At 56.0% G+C, this 25,977-nt stretch overlaps 1 protein-coding gene across 22 annotated transcripts; it reads left to right on the top strand.

Moving 5' to 3' along the window:
• Positions 1 to 246: 246 nt before the first annotated feature.
• FAM234A (family with sequence similarity 234 member A) lies at positions 247 to 25,667 on the top strand. Of its 22 annotated transcripts, none has more exons than XM_005655119.4 (14): positions 247 to 300; positions 13,052 to 13,101; positions 13,313 to 13,343; positions 13,436 to 13,732; positions 20,905 to 21,021; positions 21,242 to 21,433; positions 22,374 to 22,504; positions 22,580 to 22,712; positions 22,861 to 22,990; positions 23,559 to 23,699; positions 23,885 to 23,960; positions 24,076 to 24,231; positions 24,618 to 24,720; positions 24,807 to 25,667. In XM_005655119.4, exons 4-14 carry the CDS (start codon positions 13,468 to 13,470, stop codon positions 25,016 to 25,018), a joined length of 1,656 nt encoding a protein of 551 aa, XP_005655176.2. In that variant the 5' UTR covers positions 247 to 300; positions 13,052 to 13,101; positions 13,313 to 13,343; positions 13,436 to 13,467; the 3' UTR covers positions 25,019 to 25,667. The 22 variants fall into 22 exon arrangements, with proteins under 22 accessions (XP_005655176.2, XP_020942594.2, XP_013843193.2 ...); XM_021086935.2 differs by having other exon boundaries at positions 13,052 to 13,105; XM_013987739.3 differs by having other exon boundaries at positions 13,032 to 13,101.
• The last annotated feature ends 310 nt before the right edge of the window (positions 25,668 to 25,977 follow it).

The following is a 25,977-nucleotide window of genomic DNA, read 5'->3' as shown; positions in this document are numbered from 1 at the left end:
GCAGAGCGTTATGGCACAACACGGAAAGACAAGAGCAGGCGCGTCCGGAAAGGAAGCGTCAGCCGGACGCACGGAAAACAAACTAAAGACGCTCGACGCGCTAACAAGCAGGAGAGCAGCAGACCTGCCCCGCGCGGCTTCCACCAGGACCCCAGTGGGCCCGGCGCAGCCCCGTTGCTAAGCAACTGGGGCGGGGCGCGGGAGCAGGGTGCCGGGCCGTGTCCACCCCGCCCCGGAAGTGACGTCAAGAGCCGGGCAACCCGGCACCAGCGCTGGCAGCAGCTCCAGGGCGCGGCGCAGGTGAGTAGCTCGGCTTCGTCCTGCTCGCGCGTGCGCGCCGGGGCTCGCACCAGGCTCCCCTCTACCCATCCAGCCCGCGTCTGTCCGCCGCGGCAGCAGGGCCCCGGAGACCCCGGCCCATGCCCTCGCCCACCGCCCGGTTTCGGAGTCCACGCGTGTCTGCGCCGCGCTGTGGGTGGAGAAGCCGGCCCGTCCAGCCCCAGCGGATCAGCAGGTCCCAGCAGGTCCGATTCCCGCAGCCCAGGCTTCTGTGGCTCTCAGCTCAGCCCCAGTTTCCCCCAAGACAGGATTTAACTCGCTCTGGGAAGCTTCCCACCCTACGTAGGCTGCAGAGTAGCAAGCCAGCCATGCTGCATAGGTTGCCTGAGAGTCATTTAAAATATGCCAAGACTAAAACAGGATGTCCCTGGGCTGTCTCTCGCCAGGGTCAGATTCACTTGCCTTCTTCTTAGGAGAGAGTCCTTTAGACACCTGGCAAAGTAACCCAAAACTCAGCTGACGGTTCCTCATCTGCCGAGGTGCTCACTCCCTGCAGCCTGTCTCACTGAGGTCAAGCCGGGCAGAGTTTCAAAGGGGAGAGAACACTAGGTTTGCGGAGCTCCCAGCTCCCTCTGGGTTGATTCCCTGGGTGCTGACTGATGGTTTATCAGGTGGACAACTGCAGTTACCTGCAACCCTGTGATTTAAGGTGAGGAGCTTGTGCGGCGAGCTCACCTCCCCCTAGGCAGCTAATGTCTTTCTGAGCCACAACCAGATTGCACCTGTTTTGTCACTGCACCTTCTCACAGGAAGTGTGCAGCTGCCGCAGCTTAGATTCACTCAATAAGAGTGTCTGCTGATGGCTGGCATTGTTTCAGGTGCCGAGGATAGAGCACTCAACCAGACAGACAGAATTCCTGTCCTCAAAGTTCCTGTCGTGGCTCAGCAGTTAAGGAACCCGACTGGCATCCATGAGGACCCAGGTTCGATCCCTGGCCTCGCTCAGTGGGTTAAGGATCCAGCATTGCCTTGAGCGGTGGTGTAGGTCCAGACGTGGCTCGGATCCCACGTGGCTGTGGCTGTGCCATAGGCCGGCGGCTACAGCTCCAATTGGACCCCTAGCCTGGGAACTTCCATGTGCCACAGGTGTGGCCCTAAAAACACACACACACAAAGAATTCCTGTCCTCAAGGAGCTCCAATTCTATGAGGCCATACAGATAATAAGTAAGATACATAAGCAAAATATGGAGCATGCTAAAGAGGAAATACGGAGCTGGAAAGGGTGCAATGGAAACGACCCTGTTATCATCACTCAAGTGGACATTTTGGGGGGCATTTTTACCTGTTGTCTCAGTCCTTGTTGCACTGGTTGGAGTGTGTGAGGTGTCAAGCATTCGTAAAAATGATGTCCATCGCTGGAGGAGGCCTGCGGGCTTCCATTCAGGGGAGTCCAGAGGACTAGGAATAGAAGGGCAGGGGCTTAAAGACGGTCTTCGGGATTCGGTGATGGCTTTCGGGGGTCTCACTTGTCCCCCCGCGTCCCATACACCCATGCCCTGTTCCCTCTGTGTTGCCTTTCTTCTCCTCAGGAGCCCGCCTCTGTCGTAACTACTTGTGTTATCTGCTGCTGAGTAACAAACCAGCACAAAGTTTAATGGGTTAAAACATCAAACACTTATTATCACGTTCTGTGGGTCAGGAATTCAGGAGTGACTTGTTAGGTGACTGTGGTTCAAGGATCTCCTGGGGTTACAGTCAGGGTGCTGGCTGGGCAGGGGGGGGGTCCCCTCCAGGACGGCTCACTCCCTCAAGGCCTCAGCTCCTCATTTCCTAGCCCAGGGACTCTCCCCCATGGCCCTCCTCCTTCTCGACGACGTTGTGTTCCACGGGGCAAGCGATCAGAGAGGAAGGCCGTTTATGATCTAGGTCTGGAACTCTGCTCCTGCTCCTGCTGCATGCTGTTTGCTAGGATGTTACCAAGAAAAGACTTCGCCCTTGAAGGGGGCACATCACAGAGCTTGTGAACATGTTTGAAAAGCGCCATTCCCCTTACCACCTCTGTGGAACACAGTTCCTCTCCCCTGCAATTCCTCTTCCCTGCAATTCCTCTCCCCTGCAGTTCCTTCCTGCAATTCCTCTTCCCTCTAATTCCTCTTCCCTCTAATTTCCTCTTCCCTGTAATTCCAGCTGAAGTTCTGGACCTAGTATTCAGTTGGGCCCTAGTCACTGTGAATCGGATTTGCTGACTAGGCCTGAGTAAGGGGCCCTCCCCAAAGTTACCAGAACCACATGGGAAAGTGGATTTACCCACTGAAAATCCAGGCACCCTTATAGAGAGAAGGGACAGCTGTCAGTCCACCTGAGCCCCATGTCTGATCTATGCTGTCTATCTCAAATCAGGTTTTAAAAGTCAACTGTTCTAGTTCCCATTGTGACTTAGTGGGTTAAGAACTCGACTAGTATCCATGAGGATGTGGGTTTGATCCCTGGACTCCCTCTGTGGGTTGGGGATCCGGCATGCCATGAATTGCAGTGTAGGTCACAGACTTGGCTTGGATCTGGCATTGCTGTGGCTGTGGCGTAGGCTGGCAGCTACAGCTCTGATTTGACCCCTAGCCTGGAAACCTGCAAATGCTGCAGGTGTGGCCCTAAAAAAAGCAAAAATAAATAAGCAGAGAGAAAGAAAGAAAACTGTCTCTTATAGTATCGGGAAAGATTTGAGAGGACCAGAGAAATCCAGGTGAGAAGTTATAAAATATGACCTCAAGTAGTGGCTATTGAAAAAAAGGAGCTAGGAGTTCCCATCGTGGCTCAGTGGTAACAAACCCATGAGGACACAAGTTCGATCCCTGGCCTCACTCAGTGGGTTAAGGATCTGGTGTTGTGCTGTTGGTCACAGTCACAGCTCGGATCCTGCGTTGCGTGGCTGTGGTGTCAGCTGGCAGCTGTAGCTCTGATTGGACCCCTAGCTTGGGAACTTCCATATACCGCAGGTGCAGCCCCCCCAAAAAAATAAAGGGGAGCTAAATTGAAGAGATAAGTTAGAATCTACAGGATTGGTTGGACATTTCCAAATGTACAAAAAGAACAACACTGAATCCCAAATGAGTAACCAGGAGGTAGATGTCAGAGATCAAGTGGCACATCTCTAACTTTTTAAAAACTGGGGCATATATATTTTTTTAGTTGGAGGTAGGGGAGTTCCCGTCGTGGCTCAGTGGTTAATAAATCCAACTAGGAATCATGAGGTCACGGGTTTGATCCCTGGCCTCGCTCAGTGGGTTAAGGATCCTGCGTTGCCGTGACGATGGTGTAGGCCAGCAGCTACAGCTCTGATTCGACCCCTAGCCTGGTAACCTCCATATGCTGCGGGTGCGGCCATAAAACGACAAAAAAGACTAAATAAATACATAAATAAATTGGAGGTAGCACATGGGGGAAGAATGTGCTGATTTGCAGATGGAAATGGTTGGCTTGCTGTTGGCAGTTGTTGAATCTGGGTAGTGGGTAGGTTGGGCTTTGAGGAATATTTAAACACGTGACCAAGGGTTTTTTTAAAATAAGGATTTTTAAAAAGTAAATTGTGGAGTTCCCACTGTGGCTCAGTGGGTTAAGAACCTGACTAGTATCCATGAAGACACGGGTTCGATCCCTGGCCCTGCTCAGTACGTTAAGGATCTGGCATTGCTGTGAGCTGTGGTGTAGGCTGCAGACACGGTTCGAGTCTGGCATAGGCCGGCAGCTGCAGCTCCAATTCCACCCCTAGCCCCCGGGAACTTCCATATGCCATGGGTTTGGCCCTAAAAAGACCAAAAAAAAAAAGGTAAATTGATGACCTGCTTGTCTTATGGGGTTGATTCGAAGCAGTCAGGTGGGAGTTATACTGCATCTTCCTAAGAGCTTCTGCTTTCCTTCTTCCCTTCCCCTTAAGGCCTAGAAGAAACACAGATTTGTGGGGGAATCAAAGGGTCTAAGATCTGCCTTGGAGCCCAGGAGAAAGCCTTGGGAAAGGCTGTTCTCCCAGCAAACCTGCCAACGTAGCCTGAGACCGTCACTTGTCTGCAATGCAGGAGACCTCATTGTGGGCACTGTGCGAGCTGCCCACCGTTGCGCCAACAGTTTGTGTCCCGGGCAGGAACAGAACCGCGGGCCGAGGTCCGGCTCCCAAGCGCTGACCAGGTCCCCTTTCCCCAGGAACCGTGCGTGACCTTAAGTGTGTTCTCACTGGAAGGAGGGTGAAGGGGCTGTTCTGCGTCTGGAGAGTGTTTGCTTGGCGAAGCCAAGGCATAAACAGCTCAGCACTGTAGCTGTCATTGTCTGACTTCTGCTGGGCTCAGCCGAAAATCTGGCACCACCCAGCAGGATGCCGTGGGTGTCTCTCAGAGACGTCTGGCTGAACTGCCGTCGGGACACGCGGGCCTCCTGATGCAAGGGACATTCCTGAGCCACCTGTGTCTGTAACAGCCCGCTTTGGGGACAAGCGTTTGCGCACACAGGCGATGAGACGGATTTGCGAGTGTAGGTCTGTGCGAAAGACGGGCCTCGAGCAAGGAGAGTGTGGACGTTATCTCACGTCCGTGTCCAAGGATGGCTCTGGAAGGCTCTGTCCCCTGTTTAACTGGCCCTGAGGGCAAGTCCCCTGTGTGTGTGGCATGAGGACACGGCCCCGTGCCCGTCGGTCTCTGTGGGAGGGGTATCTGGAGTCATTTGAAAGACACAGGCGGACTTCTGGGGGGGAAGCTGGCTGATCCAGTCCGTGGGCCCATCCAGAACCGCCTAGGGTTTGACGCTGGCCCAGCGGAGACTCGGAGGATGCAGAGGGCTTACGGCGGGGGCCAGCCTGCAGGACGCCCTGAGAATCAGTTCCCATACTGGTCGAATCGTAGCAAGGCTGGGCGGGCAAAGCCAGTGCACACATGACACAGCGCAGATGCCGGGGGGCTGCCCCACAGGATGCAGCAGATTGGGTTGCACAGCAGGCACCCTGTGGTGCGTCGCGTGCTCTGTTGTGTACACTTCCAGTCCTTTAGAAGAGGGACCCTGCTGTGTGAATGAGGGGCGATAGCTCTGTACAGATTATGGAAGTAAGAGGTTTAACTTTTTAAAATAAAATTGGGTAACTTTTTTAGGAGAAAATAGCATTTGGGGTACATGAATAAACACACCCCCAATTTTTGTATGGCTTTTCTGAGCTTTATTACATGTGTTACTAGAAACACCCCTGATTTAAAAATTTTGAACTTTACAGCATTCTTCCAAGGGAATTTTCAGATCATGAATCAAAGAGATCATACTTTGAAAATTAAGCGCTTCAATCGAAAAGGTACTTTGCGTATTTTAAAAATTGGTTTCGGGAGTTCCTGTTGTGGCTCCGTGGTTGGCGGATCCGGCTAGGAACCATGAGGTTGCGAGTTCGATCCCTGGCCTCACTCAGTGGGTTGAGGATCCGGCGTTGCCGTGAGCTGTGGTGTAGGTTGCAGACGAGGTTGGGATCCCGAGTTGCTGTGGCTCTGGCGTGGGCTGGCGGCTACAGCTCCGATTGGACCCCTGGCCTGGGAGCCTCCATATGCCGCGGGAGCAGCCCCAGAAATGGCAAAAAAAAAAAAAAAAAAAAAAAAAAGTTGGTTTCGGAGTTGCCTCTGTAGCTCAGCGGTTAACAAACCGGACTAGGATCCATAAGGATGCAGGTTCAATCCCTGACCTCACTCAGTGGATTAAGGATCTGGCATTGCCGTGAGCTTCGGTGTGGGTTGCAGACGTGGCTCGAATCCTGTGTTGCTGTGGCCGTGGTGTAGACCAGCAGCTGTTTCAACCCCTAGCCTGGGAACCTCCGTAAGCCACGGTTACAGCCCTAAAGAGAAAAAAAATTGATTTAAACTAAATGAAACTTTTGTTTAGTCTTATCTGCATATCTTAAAGTCTTAACACTGTTTTTAGCTCAGAATTTTGCAAACTTGGCATCACAGTCTGAACTGTGGCTCTAATTCGATCCCTGGCCTGGGAACTTCCATATGCTGTTGGTGTGACTATAAAAAGGAGAAAGAAAGTGGGCCTTACAGTTATCATTTGAGAAACTCAGAAGTAGCAAGAGAAAACCCCAAGGACTGTGGAAATCCTATGAATCAATTTCTGATTTCTGACCCTAAGACACGCTTGTTAAAAACAAGCCAGACAGAAAAGAACGCTAGATGCGAATGCCGCAGAGACCCACCTCTTAACCTCGGGGTCTCTCCCTTTAGTCTGCTGTCCTCCACAGTGGCATCTTTTTTTTTTTTTTTTGGCTTTTGCTTTTTTTTTAGGGGTGCACTGGCGGCAGATGGATGTTCCCAGGCTAGGGGTCAAACCGGAGCTGCCGCCGCCGCCGCCGCCGCCATCCTACACCCGTGTAGTCCACCTGTTCTGCGCACGGTGATGTGCATATGTCGGTCCAAACCCACCATCGGCCTTTGGTAACCATACATTTGGTTTCCAAATCTTTGAGTCTGTTTCTTATATCTTCTTGTGTGTCATTAGCGGTTGGATTTCACATATTAGTGATCTCATATGATATTTGTCTTACTTTACTTGGTATGGTCGACTCTACGTCCATTCGTGTTGCTGCAAACGGCAGTATTTCATTCTTTACGGCTGAACAGCATGCCCTTAACAGCCGCCACCCGCAGTATATGGAAATTCCCAGGCTAGGGGTCGAATCGGAGCGACAGCTGCCGGGTTACACCGCAGTCACAGCAGCTTGGGAACCGAGCCTCGGCTGTGACCTGAACCTCAGCTCACAGCAACACCGGATCCGGAACGCACTGAGCAGCACCAGCCCTGGAACCCACGTCCTCATGGATGCTAGTTGGGCTCATTACCACTGAGCCACCAGGGGAACTTCCAACAGCTTTTATTTTAGATGAAAACTTCTTAATTCCTTTTCAGTAGCTAGACAGCGGTCGTTTCCTTTCGTGTGCAAACCTGGACTTTGTTTTCCCATTGAGATTTACTGGCTCGGTGGTCCCCAGGATCCTGTCCTCAGACTTCTCACGCTGAGTGTAGCGGACGGAGTGATACGTGTCTTTTGCCCGGGTTGGGCTTCCGGATGCCTGTCTCTCGTGTGGGGCTGTTTACAGTGTGTAGGCCAGTGGCTGTGGATCTGTCCTGTCGGTTCCTGTCCTGCCCGAGGACCCCAATAAACACACTGGAGGGAGTTCCCGTCGTGGCACCACAGAAATGACTCCAACTAGGAACCACAAGGTTGCGGGTTAGATTCCCTGGCCTCGCTCAGCGGGTTAAGGATCTGACGTTGCCGTGAGCTGTGGTGTAGGTCACAGACGCAGCTTGGATCCACGTTGTTGTGGCTGTGTTGTGGGCTGGCAGCCGTAGCTCCAATTGGACCCCTGGCCTGGGAATCTCCATATGCCCCAGGTACGACCCTAAAAAGACAAAAAACAAAACAAAACAAAGCAGAAGCCCACACTGGATTTGCAGACGCTTCACTTAAGTTTCTCTTGCTCCCTCTTTCTGTGGAATGTAACCGCAGCTGGGATTTGAAACAAAATGAGGAAAGCCTGGCATCCGAAGACATACCAACTCTGCCCAGGGAGAGGCCCTGGGTCCTGCCAGGATCAGGTTGGGGCCCTGAGTCCCTTGTGTTCCCACAGTTGTGTTCACGGTGGCAGGTTGTGCGCTGGGCCCCTGCTCCTGAGGCGAGTGAGCGCCCCAGCAGAGAGGGCCTGCCGACTGCCCTCCCCGGGCTGCCACCGAGGGCTGGAAGGCTGGGCAGGAAGGCACTCCCTTGGGTGGCGTCAGGAGCGCGCCCAGGACGAGGCCTCAGAGCTGGCTCTGTCAGAGACGAGAACCCTTGGATGGCTGATCGGCTGGCTTGTTTTTGAAAATCGCAAATGACCCTGTGCCCTGAGCGTCCTGGGGACACGGGGATCTTTTGCCCCCAGGGTGGGAAGGGAGGTGACCGCCAGGTGGCTTGCGGAGCCAGCGCTGCTCAGAGATGCAGCGCAGGGGGCTGGGCCGTCTTTTCAGACCTTCGCATCGCTTCGGACGCTGCCGCTGCCATGGTTGATCTTCTGCCAGGAACACCCAAAACAAAGCAGAAAGCTCCCTGCCTTTGGGACAGGAAGGCCGAGGTCTGAAAGCTCGGGGCCCCTCCCTTGCTAAGCGCTCCTCTTCTGTCCCGATCTTAACTGCTCCTTTGGAACTAATGTGGACTCAGCGGCAGGAGGTGGATGTGGCTCGGGGCAGTCCCCAACTGAGCCCTTAAGGTGGTCCCCACGCAGAGGCTCTGCCGCAGGTGCACACTGGCACAGCCGCAGTGCCGTTGGCAGGGGACCCGGCCTGCTCGGGGTCAGCCTCCTCCACTCGGCCAGATTGCAGAGGGAGCAGACACCTGGACTCAGCGCACTGTCCCCTCCCCAGGGGCTTGCGTGTGGCCGTCATCCCTCCACCCACCCATCAGAGTAGGCGTCTCTTGGGTCGGCTGTGTCCCTACCCGGGTTTCCCTCTGGAAGAATGGAGACCTTCCGGCGTTCCCGTCGTGGTGCAGCGGAAATGAATCCAACTGGGGACCATGAAGTTGTGGGTTCGATCCTGGCCTTGCTCTGTGGGTTAAGGATCTGGCGTTGTCCTGAGCTGTGGAGTAGGTCGCAGACGTGGCTCGGATCTGGCGTGGCTGTGGCTGTGGTGTAGGGCGGCAGCTGTCGCTCCTATTGGCCCCCCAGCCTGGGAACCTCCATATACCATGGGTGCAGCCCTAAAAAGCAAAAAAAAAGAATAGAGACCTTCCTTCAGAGAAGGATCTGGAATCTTTCACCTGTTTATCAGAAAGAATCTCCAACGTGGAACTCAGTTAATGATTAGAAGGGGAAGGAAAGGACTCAGAGGAGGTCCAGTGAGCCCGTGATTCTGCAGGAGCAGCAGGTGGGCGGCCTCGCTCTGGGAGCCAGAGGCCCCGGTGGGAAGTGGAGCTGGTCCCTCCCACCCCGTCTAAGGGGCGTGGCCACCACCAGGGCCTCAGCAAGTCTGGGCTTCTGCCGAAACAGCCCCAGTGGCTCCTGCATCCACCCCAAGAGGCCTTTCAAATGCTGGAAGCCGCCAGAACCGAGCCTAGCGCCTCAGGTTTCAAATTTGTTTGCTCCCAACCCCAGAGTGAAAATGCATCGTGAGGCCAGACTTTGCCAGAGGGGAGCACGACCTTCAGTGTGCTGCCCAGCGCCCTGGGCCCTGCGTGGCTCAGCCCAAGCCGGGCTGTGATGCTTCCTGCTGCCGCTTCTCCACTTTGACGGGAGAGGGGACAGGGTGTGTGGGGGGTGGGGGGGCTTGACCAGCACCTGCAGGTGGCCTGTCCTGGGTTCCCCCTGAGAGAGCCTGGGGGCACAGGGCCTGGTGCCAGCACCTGTGGCCGTGGGCGGGCTGTGGCCTCGGGCACCTGGCCTCCCTGACGCCCACCCGTTCTCTGAGTGTGACTCTCTGGGCTCCCCTTCGATTCCGGGTGCTGTCTAATCTCCTTCCAGCCAAGCCACTTTCTAAGTTCTAAGGAACCTTGGCTGGCATGCAGGGTCCCTGGGAAAGGAGGTGGTCTCCCATCTCGGCCCCCTTGACTGCCCACCTGTGGGCAGCTCCATGAGGGGGAGAGGCTTCCTCAGTTGTGGCCTCCCCTCTGAGCAAGCACCTCCACTCCCAAGAGAAAACCAGCAGCAGCCCTGCTTAGAAAGACCAGCAGGGCTCCTACACACAATGGCATTTTCCACGGCCTCGAAGGAGGAGGGCTGGGAGGGAGGGCTGTCCTCAGGGGACACAGACCACCAGGACATGTTAGGATTAGGCTTTTCAGGGGCCCGGAAGGGCCCGTCACCCGCGTCGGAGCCACAGGTATGGGTGCAGCAGGTGACAACCTGCTGAATATAAATTTTCACCAACCCCCTTGAGATGCTGGAAAGGCTTACATGTAGGGAAAGGGATTAGAAATGATTTCAAAGCACAGATCAGGAGGCGATTGCAGGAGAGCAGATTTTAGTTGAGAACATGGCAAATTCCTGATGACTGGGACCGTGTGGGGCTCAGCTTCCGCTTCTGGGACCCCCTTCATCCACGCCCGCCCCCTGCCCCTCACATGGAAAACAGTGTTTCAGTGCGTGGACCACTCAGCATGCTGCCACACCTGCAGAATAACCCGACAGTTGTTTTTATTTTATTTATTTATTTATGGAAATTTTTTATTTTTTGTCTTTTTAGGGCCTCACCTACAGCATATGGAAGTTCCCAGGCTAGGGGTCTAATCGGAGCTGTTGCTGCCGGCGTACGCCACAGCCACAGCAACGTGGGATCCGAGCCATATCTGCAACCTACAACCCAGCTCATGGCAACACCAGATCCTTAACCCACTGATCGAGGCCAGGGATCGAACTGGCAGCCTCATGGTTCCTAGTTGGATTCGTTTCTGCTGCGCCACGACGGGAACTCCTTTATTTTTTATTTTTTATTTTTTATTTGTTTTTGCTTTTTAGGGTCACTCTCATGGCATATGGAAGTTCCCAGGCTAGGGCTCTCATTGGAGCTGCAGCTGCCGGCTTCCACCACAGCCACAGCTGTAGCAATTCGGGATCCGAGCTGTGTCTGCAGCCCACGCCGTAATTCCCAGCAAAACCAGATCCTTAACGCACTGAGCGAGGCCAGGAATCGAATCTGCATCCTCTTGGATAATAGTTGGATTCGTTTTTCTTTTTCTTTTTTTTGTCTTTTTGCCTTTTCTAGGGTCACACTTACGGCACGTGGAGGTTCCCAGGCTAGGGGTCTGATCAGAGCTGTAGCCGCCGGCCTACGCCAGAGATGAAGCAACACAAGATCCAAGCCGCATCTTCCACCTACACCACAGCTTACAGCAACGCCGGATCCTTAACCCACTGAGCAAGGCCAGAGATCAAAGCCGCAACCTCTTGGTTCCTAGTCGGATTCGTTAACCACTGGGCCACAATGGGAACTCCTAGTTGGATTCATTATTGCTGAGCCACAACAGAAACTCCAAGCTGGAGTTTCTTGCCCCAAATTTTAAAGCTCTTGAGAAAGAGAACATTAGGAGTTCCCTGGTGGCACAGCGGGTTGAGGATCTGGTGTTGTCACTGCTGTGGCTCGCGTTGAATCTCTGGCCTGGGAGCTTCTGCATGCTGTGGATGGAGCCAAAAAACAAAAACAAACACAAAAAAAACAGAGATAACTTTAAAGATACAGCTTTTAAAATCAAGAATTATAGCATTCTGGTCTCTCATTGAGTTTTCTTTGCTAAAAGAATCTATGCACTTTAAATATTTCCCAGCCCCTCCCTGGGGCACAGCTGGATGTGCCAGGTGGGGCCCACCGGACAGGCCTGCCCATCTCCCGGCGACAGGTCTGGTCCTTGTTGGATTTCCTGTGTCCAACTCTGTTCCTTGACAGGCAGACCTTTTCTGACCCCAAGGGGTTGAAAACCCACGTGTCAGCCCCTGGAGAGTGTTTGCATTTTGCTTTGGTTTTCTTTTGAAGTTGTGGTAACATACACACAGCCTAAGACTTAGGTTCTGGATTCAGTGCCCTCATGGATTTTGTAGCCACTTTACCCAGAAGGAAGCCTCCCCCGTGAGGCCCCCCGCCCTCCCCGCCCCGCCCCCACCCACCTACTTTCTGCTGCAAGGATCTGCCTGTTCTGGACGCTTCCTGTAAGAGCCATCATGTGGTCAGTGACCTTGCAACTCTGGATAATCTCACCGGGCATCATGATTCTTGAGGTTTGGTCCCCCCATCCCCCACCCCTGGGGCAGGTGTCCTTGCCTTCCTGCTCAAGGCTGCACAGGACTCTGTCGTGTGGACCCCATCACCTGTTGGGGGGATACGCAGGTTGCTGTGAATAAGAGGCTCTGAGCTCTGTCCAGAGCTCTGTCCAGGCTCTGTCCAGGCTTTCGTGTGAGTCCCTGTCCTCCGTTCTCCTGGGCAGGCGTCCAGCCGCGGAGCTGCCGCATGAGACGATTCCTGCGGGTCTGACCCTCCGAGGAACCACCAGACCATGTCCACGGTGGCGGCCGCCCCCCACGCCCCAGCCCGGCCAAGCCAAGGCCCCAGTATCTCCCCCTCCTCGCCTCCCCTCGCCGCTTATCATCTTATTCCTAAAGCTGCTCCAGAGGGTGCATACACGGGTCTTTAAATGAATTATTTTTATGCAGTAATTGGAGAGAAACAGTTAAAGTCAGAAAGGGACGGGTCGTGCCCTCTCGTCTCTTCCCGTCTCACGTCCACCACCCAGGGAGCCCATGCGCGTCCCGCTGCTCAGCCTCGGCACAGCCTCCCTCTGGGCGGATGAGGGTTGTGACTCATCAGACCCTTCCATCCCTTCCAGCCTCTCCATGCAATTTGTGTCAGTTAGGACACTGGTTTGCCTGCTTCAAAAGACCAAGATGCCCTATCTCTTGGCTTACGCAAGACAGACGCTTCTTTCTTGGCCCATGATGAAGGGCTCCGCTTGCCGGTGGAGGTGTCCAGCTGTCAGCACCCACGCTCTTTCAGTCCTGGCTCATTGCAAAGGCTTATGCATCTTATTTCCCGAGGTGGCTGCCCCAGGTCTCCTCCCCAGACCACCCCTGGTGCAGCCAGTGGGAGGGAGAGCATTGCTCCTCCGTGACTCCCTTTTTATCCGTACAAATGGTTCGCGTTGCAGTGCTTACTGTGTCCCATACTGTCACAAGGGCCTTGTATCCATTTACTAATTTCATCCTCAAACGTCTCTCAAAGGCGTTGTCTCCCTTTCACAGAGAAGGACTCCAGGCGTGGTCTGATCCAGCGGCTCACCCCAGGTCACACAGTGAGTAAGCGAGCCCCTCCCCTAGGGGCTGTGACCGCCGAGGCCGCCCTTTCCACGTCCCCCGAGGCAGTCAGAGGGGCTGAGTTAATGTTTAATCTGCCCGGGCGCCCTGTGGGAGGCCCAGGGCACAGGTGGGAGACGCCCATGTGCTGAGAGCCGGCAGCTCCTACCTGCCCGCACGGTAATTCTCTGATTCCTTCTGAACCCACAGCCTCCTGAAGCGCAGCCTCACCACCCTTTATGTAGGTTCCATTTCGGATTGACACCCGCAGTCGCCTTGGCACCAGCCCCCCCAGTGACCGTGGCGACTTCAGCTCCCCTTCTGTCACCACAGCGGCCAGGAGGTGACCTTGGGGGCTGTGCACGATGACAGACCACAAGGACTTAGAAGCCGAAATCCACCCCTTGAAGAACGATGACAGGAAGTCGCAGGACAGCCCCGGAAACCCCGCGCCGAAGGAACCGAACCCGAAGCCGGCAGCGCCGGCGGGCCTGTCCCGCTGCAGGACGGTGGCCTTCTTCCTCTCGCTCTTCGCCTTCCTCCTGGCAGTGTTCGTGGTGTCCTTCGTCATCCCGTGTCCCGACCGCCTGGCCTCTGGGACCACGTGGAGCGTCAGCTACAACGCGGCAGGTGCGCCCGAGGGCAGGGGTCCGCACCGTCCGCCCCCTGGGACGCCCCCTGGCCTCCCTGCGCTCCCTCCCACTGCAGGAAGGACGGGCGGGCGGGGTCGGGAGAGGAGAGCGGCCCCTTTGCTTACGTCTCTGAATTAAAAAGACATCCGCGAGGAAGCTCCCTGGTGGTGCAGCGAGTTGAGGATCCCCTGGTGTTGCTGCTGTGGCGCAGGTTCGAGCCCTGGCCTGGGAACCTGCCGCCGTTAGAAGAGGGTGGCAGAGGCCGCCCTGGGCGAGGCCCGGGCCTCCCCCGCGCGTGGCAGCTGGGGCCTGGTGGCCGGGCAGGGACGTGCAGTCGGGTTTCTCCCGGGAAGGAGGCTCTCCTCCAGAAGGACGCTCTGCTGCCCCGTATCAGTGGGCGTGGGCTCTGATCGCCGTGGAATGTTCCCTGCGCAGACTCCAGGCCGGCTCTGGTGGCATAAGGTCAATTTCTCCTTAAGGCCTGGTCTCTGGTCAGTTTCGTTCAGAGTTTGGTGCGTAATTGTGCTTGTGTGTTGATTTTTGTCAGCCTTATTGAGATGTGGTTTATGTGTCATGATGAACTCACTTGCTTTAAGCCTACAGGCCAGTGATTTTTAGTCAGTTTAGGACTTGAGTGCCTGGAGTTCCCGATGTGGTGCAGCCGAACCATGAGAAACCATGAGGTTGCACGTTCGACCCCTGGCCTTGCTCAGCGGGTTAAGGACCCGGTGTTGCTGTGAGCTGTAGTGTAGGTCACAGACGCGGCTCAGATCCCACATTGCTGTGGCTGTGGTGTAGGCTGGCAGCTGTAGCTCCGATCAACCCTTAGCCTGGGCACCTCCATATGCCTTGGGTATGGCCCTAAAAAGCAAAAAAAAAAAGACGACATCTGAGCAGCTGTCACCACCGTCCAGGTTTGGTCCAAGAGCCCTGGCTCACCCAGCACCCCCCCAGCCCTGGAGCCACCAGCCGCCCTTTCCTGGATGATTGACACGCATGGGCCCTTAGAGACGGCCCTCCAGCTTCCTTCCCTCGCGCAAGTGCATCCCCGGGGCATGTCCCTGCCTTTTTGCGCCGAACAGGTTCCTTTGCACGGAGACCAGGTACCGTGCGCTGAGCAGCTGGCGAGCACAGGGATCGTGTCCAGGTTTTGAGGCTTACGAGCGACTCTGTACAAATGCCCACGCGATGCATCTTTCGTTCCCCTCGGGCGGGTCGCTCGGGTTGAACCTCCTGGGAGTTTCTGTTGAAGTCAGGTCACCGCCAGGCTTCACAGCAGCTGCCCCCTCCCGCCCCCAGCCGTGTGGCCGCTCCGCATCCTTGTAACCCTTGCCGCCGTCTATCATTTTTATTTTTATTTTTTATTTTTGTTTGTCTTTTTAGGACGGCACCCACGGCACATGGAGGTTCCCGGGCTAGGGGCTGAATGGGAGCTGGAGCCACCAGCCTACACCACAGCCACGGCTACGCAGGATCCTTAACCCAGTGAGTGAGGCCAGGAGTCGAACCTGCATCCTCATGGATACCGGTCCAGTTTGTTAACCGCTGAGCCACGACAGGAACTCCCCAGCTATCTTTTCGGTGCAGCCTTCCTGATGCGGGTGAAGGGTCTGCAGCTGGCATTTCCCTGCTGACTGATGATGCTCACGTGGTTGTTAGCCCTTCTCGCGTCCTTGGCGAATGTCTATTTAGATCTTCCAAGCACTTAAAAGTGTGATTGTTTTGGAGTTCCCTGGTGGCCCAGTGGTTAAGGATCTGGCATTGTCATTGCTGCGGCACGGGTTCCGCGTGTTGTAAGAGCAGCAAAAAAAAAAAAAAAAAAAAACCCTCAAATGAGGGGGAAAGTATGATCGTTTTATTATCATGTTATAAAAGTTATGTTTCCAGATATGTCTTCCACCGTTCCTCCAACTTGTGAACATCTGCCACCTGTCTGGGGCTTGTCTTCATCTTCTTTTTTTTTTTTTTTTGTCTTTTTAGGGCCACACTCACGGCATATGGAGGTTCCTAGGCTAGGGGTCCAATAGGAGCTACAGCTGCCCACCTATGCCACAGCCACAGCAACCCCAGATCCTTAACCCACTGAGCGAGGCCGGGGATCCAACCTGCTACCTCACGGTTCCTCATCAGACTTGTTTCCGCTGCGCCACGATGGGAATGCCCTGTCTTCATTTTCTTCAGGGCAGCTTCTGAAGCACAAAAGTTTTAAATTGTGACGAAGTCTCCCGTTTTGTTTTTCGTGTGGATTGTGCTGTTCGCGTCTAAAACCTCTGTGCCTAATTTTTTTTAATTACTCTAATGAATTTATCACATCTGTAGTTGTATAATGATCATAACAATCTGATTTCACAGGATTTCCATCCCACGGCCCAAGCACATCCCCCCACCCCCCAAACTGTCTCCTCCGGAGACCATAAGTTTTTCAATGTCTGTGAGTCAGCATCTGTTCTGCAAAGAAGTTCTGTCTGTCCTGTTCTCAGATTCCACATGTCAGTGAGAGCATTGGATGTTGGTGTCTCATTGTCTGGCTGACTTCACTTAGCATGGTAATTTCTAGGTCCATCCATGTTGCTAAAAATGCGGGTATTTCATTCTTTTTGATGGCTGAGTAATATTCCATTGTGTATATGGACCACATCTTCTTGACCCACTCTCTGTCGATGGACATTTAGGTTGTTTCCATGTCTTGGCTACTGTAGATAGTGCTGCAATGAACATTGGAGTACACGTGTCTTTGCGAGTCGTGGTTTTCTCTGGATAGATGCCCCGGAGTGGGATTGCTGGATCAAATGGTAGTTCTATGTTTAGTTTTCTGAGGCATCACCATACTGCTTTCCACAGTGGTTGCACCCATTTACAATCCCACCCACAGTGTCATAGGGTTCCTTCTTCTCCACACCCTCTCCAGCACTTACTGTTTGTAGACTTTTGGATGATGGCCCTTCTGGCTGGTGTAAGGTGGTACCTCATCGTGGTTTTGATTTGCATTTCTCTAATACTGAGTGATGTTCAACATCTTTTCATGTGTTTTTTAACCATCTGTGTGTCTTCTTTGGAGACCTGTCTGTTTAGATCTTCTGCCCATTTTGTGATGGGGTTGTTTGTTTTTTGGGTATGGAGCTGCAGAAGGTGTTTATAAATTTTGGCGATGAATCCCTTGTCCGTCGATTCACTTGCAAAGATTTTCTCCCATTCCTTGCATTGTCTTTTTGTGTCATTTAGGGTTTCCTTTGCTGTGCAGAACCTTTGAAGTTTGATTCGGTCCCATTTGTTTGTTTTTGTTTTTGTTGTCAATACTCTGAGAGGTGGATCTGAGAAGATGTTGCTGCCGTTGATGTCAGAGAGTGTTTGGCCTGTTTTCCTCTAGGAGTTTGGTAGTGTCTGGTCTTAGATCTAGGTCTCGAATCCATCTGGAGTTGATTTTTGTGGATGGTGTTAGGGAGTGTTGTAATTTCCTTCTTTTCCATGTGGCTGCCCAGTTTTCCCAGCACCACTTACTGCATAAGCTGTCCTTTCTCCATTGTACATCCCCGCCTCCTTTGTCATCGATGAGGTGGCTGCAGGTGCCTGGGTGTGGCTAATTTAAGGTCGTGAAAATGTCCTGTTTTTTTGGGGGGGAAACGTTATAGTCCTCGCTCCGTGTTTAGTTCTCTGATCCTCTCGAGGTTCTTTGGGCCTCGTGTTTGGTGCACAGCCAGGATGAGGTGTCCCGAAACCATGCCACGCGCCTTCCTCTCCAGCAGGACCGTCTCAGAGTCAGAGGGCACCATGCCTCCTTGGTCCTGGGAGCTCTGTGGCACTGGGGACAGGAGGGGTGCGTGTTACCATCAGCTCTCCCCACGCTGTCACACTGTTTTCTGGCCACATGGTCCCTTCCCCACTGAATTTCCTGGTGCCTTTGCTGAAACTAATTGGCCATCCGTTCTGTTGCATTTAACTGTCCTTAACCAGTGCCATGTTACCTTGCTTAGAAGCAGAGAAATAAGGAGTGCCCACTGCAGCTCAGCGGAAACGAACCCAACTAGTATCCACGAGGTTGCAGGTTCAATCCCTAGCCCCGATTGGTGGGTTAAGGATCTCGCATCGCCGTGTGCTGTGGTGTAGGTCATGGAGGTGACTCGGATCCCGAGGTGCTATGGCTGTGGTGTAGGCTGGCAGTTGTCGCTCAGATTCAACCCTTAGCCTGGGAACCTCCATATGCTGCGGGTGGAGCCCTAGAAAAGGCAAAAAAAAAAAAAGTTCTCTTTGATGCTATGGTGATAGGAATTATTTTCTGAGTTTAACTTTCAATTTCGATCTGATAGTTTACAGAAACACTGCGGGTTATTGTGTGGATTTTTTTTTCTTTTTAGGGCCGAACCTGCAGCACATGGACATACTCGGGCGAGGGGTCGAATCGCAGCTACAGCTGCCGGCCGACACCACAGCCACAGCAACGCCGGATCCTTAACCCACTGAGCGAGGCCAGGGATCAAACCTCCGTCCTCATGGATGTGAGTCAGACTCATCTCTGCTGAGCCAGGACGGGAACTCCTGTCCTTTATTGACATCAGGGCGTATTGTCTTTATTTCCCGATGTTAAGGCCGCCTCGTGTCCCTGGGACAGAGCCCTGTGTCCTGACCACATCTTCAGGTGGCCAGTGAGCTCTCTGTTCGTGAGGGACACCGAGCAGCTTTCTTTGCAGTGAGGTTTTGCGTGGCTTAGTGTGCGGGGGTGTGGAGTGCAGCCGTTGCCAGCTCTCATGCCAGTGCGCAGGCTGCAGACCGCCCGGGCATGCGGGGTGTCCCCAGGGCCAGCCGGGGCTGGCAGGTGCCGGCTGGCCTTCCTCTCTGCCGAGTATGTCTCACCGGGGTTGCCTGCAGCCCTGGCCTGCCCTTGATCAGGGCCGGAGTCCATTAGGTTTTCAGCAGTCGGCCCCTCGCGGGAAGCTGCCGGGTTGGATTTTTTTTTAATTTATTTTTATTTTTAGCTGCTGGTTTTTAAACTTAGCCTGTCGGGTGTCCAGCTGAGGGATGGCGGGATGGGAGCAGCCCCAGGTTTCGATGCCAGACTCTCACTGTTTTTGACCCAAGGCTTAGAACTGCTTCCTAAATGAGACCTTCTCAACTGGTGGTCTGCCTGTGGTCCAGGGCCAGCATCCCGACAGGCGGGCTTCTCCCAGGTCTATCTCATTCTGTTATTTTTAGAGAAGAGAATTTGCCCCGCTCTTCCCTCCATGATTCTGGAAATCTTGTATCTGGTATTCAGTTTTATTTTTAATTGCAGTAAAATTCACATCACCCAAAACATTGCCATTTTAATGTAAGCACTTCGGAGCTCCCTATCTGGTGCAGCAGGTTAAAAATCTGACTGGAGCAGCGCGGGTCAAAGCTGCAGCTTCAATTCCATCCCTGGCCCCTGGGAACTTCCACATGCTGAGGGTGCAGCCATAAAAAAATAGTAATAAAATAACTTTAAAGAAAAATAATAAAGGCACTCCTGTCGTGGCTCAGTGGTTAACGAACTCAGCTACTATCCGTGAGGATGCGGGTTCAATCCCTGGCCTCCTTCAGTGGGTTAAGGATCCGGCGGTGCCGTGAGCCGTGGTGTAGATGGCAGATGTGGCTTGGATCCCGCATTGCTGTGGCTGTGGTACAAGTCGGGGGCTACAGGTCCGATTCAGCCCCTAGCCTGGGAACCTCCGTCGGCCCTTAAAAGACAAGACAATAATAATAATCTGTCGTTTGCCCGGATCCCTTTTTGTTTGTCCATTCTTCTGTTCATGGACGCGTGGGTTGTCTCGCCTGTTGTCTGTTGTAAATAATACTTCTTTGAACATTCAAGTCGAAGTAACTCTTTGAGCCTGTGCTTTCAGTTATTTTGAGTGTATACCCCGAGAACGGAATTGCTGAATCTTGTGCTACTTCTGTTTTTAACTTCTTGGGAAACCGCTAGGCTGCTTTCCACAGGGGCTGCACCCCTTTATATCCCCGACAGCAGAGCACAGGGCTCCAGGTTCTGCAACTGTTGTTTTTTGTTTTTTTAATAATAGCTATCCTAACAAGTTTGAAATGGTGTATCATGATGCTTTTGATCTGCATTTCCCTAATTACTAGTGATGATGAGCATTTTTTCATGTGCTTATGGACTGTTTGTGTTTCTTTGTGTGTGTGTGCATGTGCGTGTGTGTGTCATGTCTAAGGCATGCAGAAGGTCCCGGGCCAGGGATCAAACCTGTGCCACAGCAGTGACAACGCCAGGTCCTTAACTGCTAGGCCACCAGGGAACTCCACTATTTGTTTATCTTAGGAGAAACAGATCTTCAGGTTTGTGCCCCCCCCCTTTTCTTTTGTCTTTTGTCTTTTTAGGTCTTCTCGCGTGGCACATGAAGGTTCCCAGGCCAGGGGTCAAATGGGGGCTGCAGCCGCCAGCCTCCTACACCACAGCCACAGCAATGCGAGCCACGTCTGTGAGCCACACCACAGCTCACGGCAGCGCTGGAGCCTTACCCCACTGAGCGGGGCCAGGGATTGAATTCGCATCCTCAAGGATGCTAGTCAGATTCACTTCCGCTGAGCCACGGCGGGAGCTCCACTTGGCCCATTTTTGAACTGGGTGCTTGTTGCTGGGCTGTAGGAGTGCTCTGTGTCCCCTGGATATTAACCCTTCCCAGATGTATGGGTTGTGGATATCTTCTCCTCGTCTGCGGCTGGTCTCGCCATGCTCCGGATGATGCCTTCGATGTGTCCGGTTCATCTGCTGGTTCCTTTTGATGCCTGTGTTTTCGGCGTCTTGTCCCCGACGTCGTTCCTGCACCCAAGGTCGTGAGGATTCCCATTTTCTTCTAAGAGCCTCATGCTCTCCGTTGGGTTTTTGGTCCGTTTCGAGTTCATTTGGGGGCATGGAGTGAGGCAAGGGAGGGCCCAGGCTCGTGCTTTGGGGGTTTGGTTCTAAGGCGTGAAGGTTGTCGTCTGAGCCCTCGAATGAAAGGAGGGCGCCGCCCTGGGGGCCCAGGCAGGTGAGGCAGGGGCTCTGGCCGAGCAGGTGTCCAGAGCGCGCCCTTGCGATGCTCAGCCACCCCATCAGGCAGGTCTCGCCGCTGTTCTGCAAGCGGGGGAAGGGCAGCGCCCTGAGGGCGCGCAGAGGTGGGTGCGCCAGGCCTGGGCACCGAGCCGTGGTTTCCTTTTCAGTCGCCTATGACTTTCTGGCCACCAGCGACATAAACAAGGACAGGATCCAAGATGTCCTCTTCCTTTATAAGAACTCCGACAGCGGCAGCAACGTCAGCCTCGCCTGTGCTGAGGAAGGTAACTTCGTTTCTATCCAGAGTGTCTCGGGTAGGAGCTGAGAGAATTTCTGGAAACGCTCACCTGGCCCCTCCTTCCAGCAGGACTAGGAAGGGACCAGGAGGCCGTCCCTGCATCCCCTGCTTTGGGGTCCACACGGGGCGGGACGAGGGGGAGGAGCTGGGGCAGGTGTGGCACGGGCAGGTGCGCTCGGCCCGCAGTGCTGGGTCTCTCCATCCAGGCTTCTCCTCCCCCTGCACCTTTGTGGCCGCTGCGTCAGGGGCCAATGGCACGATTCTCTGGGAGAGGCCGGCGGCCCAGAACGGGGCCCTGGTGGAGTGTACCGGCCCCCAGCCGAGGGGCGGCGAGGCGCCTGCTGCCTGCATCCTCCTGGGCAGACCCGGCCCTTTCATCGCGGTGAACCTGGTGACAGGTAGGCTGCGTCCCGAGGTGGGTGCCCTGGGCCTCTGCACACGGTCTGACACCAGGATGCTCCGAGGAGGGTCCACCAGGGGCTCGGGCAGCAAGACTAGGCAGGAAGAAAGGCTCGGGGTGGGAGGGGACAGCATGAGGAGTCACCCATCATAGCTGTGGCCTCAGTGTAAGTCCTGCCAGTGGCCTTTTTTGGGGGGTGGGTGGGGAGCACAGAGGGGGAGAACTTGGCTGCCGCCTTGGGGCCCTTGGCAGCGTCCAGGGAGCCCTGAGGGCTGTGGGCTGCGCCTAAGGAACTGGGTGCCTTGGTGCTGCATTTAGCGAGTAGTGGCACTTCCTTTGCAAGGTGTGGTTTCAAGGACATAGAGGAAAAGTAAAGCTGGAGATAGTTGAAGAACAGAAGGGAGTTCCCGTAGTGGCGTAGCAGAAACGAATCTGATTAGGAACCATGAGGTCGCGGGTTCGATCCCAGGCCTCACTCAGTGGGTTAAGGATCTGGCATTGCTGTGAGCTGTGGTATAGGCTGGCGGCTACAGCTCCAATTCAAGCTCTAGCCTGGGAACCTCCATATGCCATGGGTGTGGCCCCCCCCCAAAAAAGAGGATTGTTTAGAAAGGGGTGTGGACCAGATCGTAGCTGTCAGAGCCGTCAGGTCAGGCCCTGCACCTTCCCCCTCTCTGCCCTGAGCGCAGCGCAGAGGTGCAGCCGGGACCCCAGGCCCTGCCCATCCAGGGGCCTGAGACATTCTAGGGCCGCACGCGGAAGGTGGGGCAAGGTGAGAGGCGGGGGCCGTGCTGGCCAGAGTGACGCTGCAGCACCAGCCTGAGGGGCCCACCGGCCGCACACACGTGTTGTGTGCACACCTGTGCACACCTGTGCTCGGGGGTGGGGCTGTGGTGGAAGGTGGAGCCAGCGCTCAGGAGCCCCGTGCTTGGTTTCAGGGGAGACCCTGTGGACCCACCCCAACAGCTTTGGGGGGAACACGTCCATCCTGAGTCCTCTGCTCTGGGTGCCTGACGTCGACGCGGACGGCGCCCCGGACCTGCTGGTCCTCACCCGGGAGGAGAAGCAGGTACCACCGCACCTTCTCCTGCCCAAGCCTCCCGCCCACAGGCCAGGCCGCCTCACACCCTCCCACGTGTTGCAGGTTAACGGCTACATCTATTCCGGGAGCACCGGGCAGCTGGTTGGCCCCCCAGGCAGCCTGGGTGTGGACGGGACCAGTGGCGCCATCCTCCACGTCACCAGGACAGGTGCCCCCTACGTCCTGCTCCCCTGCGGTACGTGGCCTCCAAGGCACCCAGGACAGCGTCCCTGCAAGCCTGCTGGTCTCAGATCAACTCTGCACCTGGGAGGAGGTGGGGGTGAGCACCTTGTCACCAGGAAGGGGAGAACCCACGCCCGCGTGACCACGCATGTTTTTTACAGAGAGCTCCCTCTGTGGCTTCTCAGTGAAGGGCCTCTACGAGAAGGCGACCGGGAGGGACAGCTTGCTCAAGACAGACCCCCTCTGGGAGGACATGCTCAATGCCACCTCCCACCAGCTACGTCTGCACAGGTGGGTGGCTCCAGGTGGGGGCCCTAGCCCGAGGAGCAGTGGGGCGGGCCCAGGTCCTCGTGTGGGGTGTTGAGCCCAGCCTGGGCTGAGCCTCAGGGAACCAGCACACAGAAGCAGGATAAAAACAGGAAAAGAGGAGTTCCCGTCATGGCTCAGGGGAAACGAATATGACTGGTATCCATGAGGATGCAGGTTCGATCCCTGGCCTTGCTCAGTGGCTTAAGAATCTGGTATTGCCATGAGCTGTGGTGCAGGTTGCAGATGTGGCTTGGATCTGGCGTAGCTGTGGTGTAGGCTGCCGGATACAGCTCCAACTCCACCCCTAGCCTGGGAACTTCTATATACTGCGGGGGCAGCCCTAAAAAGCAAAAAAAAATTTAAAAAAACAGCAGGAGAAGATGCCCCCCCCATAGGCTCACGGGTCCCTGCGTGGAGTTAGGGTCTCCTCTGAGTCTGAGACTGGAGGCAGCGGGGACCCCGGGGCTGAGCCCCGGGAGCTGAGGGGAGCAGCCGTGGCCAGTGCAGGGAGAGTCTGCCCCCCACTCCCATATCCTTGCTGCCCGCGTAGCTGGGGAGCCGTCCGCTACGTGATGACCATTCCGGGGAAGGCGGGCGAGGACCTGCTTCTCGTGACTTCGGAGGCCTGCATGCTGCTGGACGGTCAGGACCTGGCACCCCGGTGGACCCTTGGTGCAGCCCAGATCCACAGGTATGCGGTTCTCCCGGGAGGCAGCCCTAGAGACGAGGCCCATGTGCTTCTGCCACCGGCCACTGCCCATCCCCTGGTGCCACCCTGCACTGGGCGGACCCCAGTGTGGGCAGCCTTGGCCTGTGCAGGTGGGGCCGCCTCTCCTTCCAGAGGCCCCGCCTGAGCCCTCGTCTCTGTTCTTCCAGAAAACCCGTCCTCGGCCACTACAAACCTGACACCCTGGCCGTGGTTATCGAGAACGGGACCGGCACCGACAGACAGGTTGGCTGTGCCCCCTCCGGGTGTCACCTCTGCCCGTAGCTGAGCAGGAGGCCTCAGTGAGACAGGCGCCCAGTCGCCCTCAGGGACTCGAGCCCCGTGCTGTCCCTCCCTCCAGATCCTGCTTCTGGACCTCAGCTCCGGGGCCATCCTGTGGAGCCAGGCCCTCCGGGGCCTCCCCAGGGACCCGCAGCCCGCCAGTCTGCCCACTGCAGACCACCGTTCTGCCTTCTTCTTCTGGGGCCTCCACGAGCCGGCTGGCGCCAATCAGACGGTACCTCTGGGGCATGGGCACGCTCGGGAGCCAGTCCTGGGGGGGCCTTGTGCACCCAGGTGACTGGCAAGTGCGGATAAGTAGCCACAGTGGAGGGTGGGCAGGAGGATCCAGTGTCCTGAGCCCAGGGAAGGTGGCCTGGGCTGCAGAAGTGGGGTGCAATGGGGTTCCGTCTGGAAGACACCCAAGAAGGGACACGGACAGGGACGGGTGGGGGAAGGGGCAGAAGGGGGGTGCAGCGTTGGGGCTGGCGTTCCACGGGACCCGGGCGGCGGGTGGGGGGGAACCCTGGGGGTCGCAGCTCTGGGTGTGGTCGCTGTCACGAGTGTCTCACGAGGCCCCAGGGCAGTCTGGCCGCTCAGCCTCAGGCCCCGCTGTCCACCTAGGACCCCAGAGCCGCCCCGCACAGCCTGTACCTGTTCCACCCGACGCTGCCTGGCGTCCTGCTCGAGCTGGCCAGCATCTCCGCCCACATTGTCGCCTCCCGCGGTGAGTGTCCCTCCGAGGGGCCCCAGCCCGCCCGCCTCTGGGGCCTGCCCTGGCCGGACTGGGACCTGACGGCCACATCCCCACAGTGGTTCTGCTGGAGCCAGGTCGCCACGCTGCCTGTATCCTCCTGACGGGCCCGGCCAGCCCGGATGTCCCTGGCCTGGTCTCCGTGGCCAAGTACAAGGTGCAGGACCTCGTTCCGAGCAGCAGGGTGATCCACCTGGTCCAGGGTGGACCCGACAGTGACCAGGCTGTCAGGAACCGGTTCTCCCGCCTGCGGTACCGAAGCGAAGCCTAGACCTGCGGCGGGAGGCGGTCAGCCCTGGACGCCTGCGCTGGCTGCTCCCTCCGCGGGGCCTCCCCCTCCCACCAGCACACCGGGTCCTCCGGCTGGTCCCCGCTCCGTGCCGCACAGGGGGCTCCCCACCTGCAGGCGCCCATCTGTCCATCTGAGCCTTGTCTCTGTGCACCGTCTCCCTGGGGTTGTAGAGTTCAGAGGGGCCGGGCCCTGGGTGGCCTGAGGCAATTCCAGCCCCTGCTATGGTTCGTGCTGACGCTCCTGCGTCGGGGCCTGGGAGGACCTGGTGGGTGGGGCTGCGAAGAGCTGTGCGGTCCGAGGACTTGGTCACAGGACACGTGCTGGGACCACGGGACCCCTGGACACACACTGGGCTCTTCGTCACTCGGCGTCCTTGGACATAGCCAGCGTCCTGTATCCTCCTGACGGGCCCCTGGACATAGCCAGCGTCCCTCGTCCCTCCTCCCTCCTGGTGCTTCGATGCCCCAGCAGTCGGTGTCACCTGACGCCAGACTCACCTCTGTGCCTTGTTCGCCCCAGGCCCACCTGGTGCTCTGTGTGGCTCAGCTGTGCCCAGACAAAAGAAAGCAGCCTGATGACACTGGGAACCTCGGGAAGAAATCAGAATAAACACTGGTTTTGCACTGTCTGCGAAGCCCCCAGGTGCCCATGTCTGTCTGCCACGTCACTGGGGAGGCAGCAGGGGAGGTGAGCCCCCCACCCACACCCGCCCGCTCAGACATGGGGGCAGGGGGGAGGGACCAGCACGGCCCCCACGTGCATCTCAGACCCCAGCAGGCCCAGCCCGGCACGTGGGCTTGCTCCCACCTGGAACAGGCTCCACCCCCGGGCACCTGTGTCCTCCAAAGGCTGAGCTCTGGCTGCTGCCTGGGCAGGAGGAGCCTGGGCGGCAGGCTTCAGAGAGACACGGGTCTGGGCGCCAGTGAGGAGGGCTGTGG

Source organism: Sus scrofa, chromosome 3 (assembly GCF_054392235.1).
Source record: "Sus scrofa isolate SSC_HxYL_T2T_F1_AM1 chromosome 3, Sscrofa_HxYL_maternal_Yorkshire_Landrace_v2.0, whole genome shotgun sequence".
In the NCBI taxonomy this organism is placed as follows: Eukaryota; Metazoa; Chordata; class Mammalia; order Artiodactyla; family Suidae; genus Sus; species Sus scrofa.
This window is presented reverse-complemented; position numbering and strand designations above follow the sequence as displayed.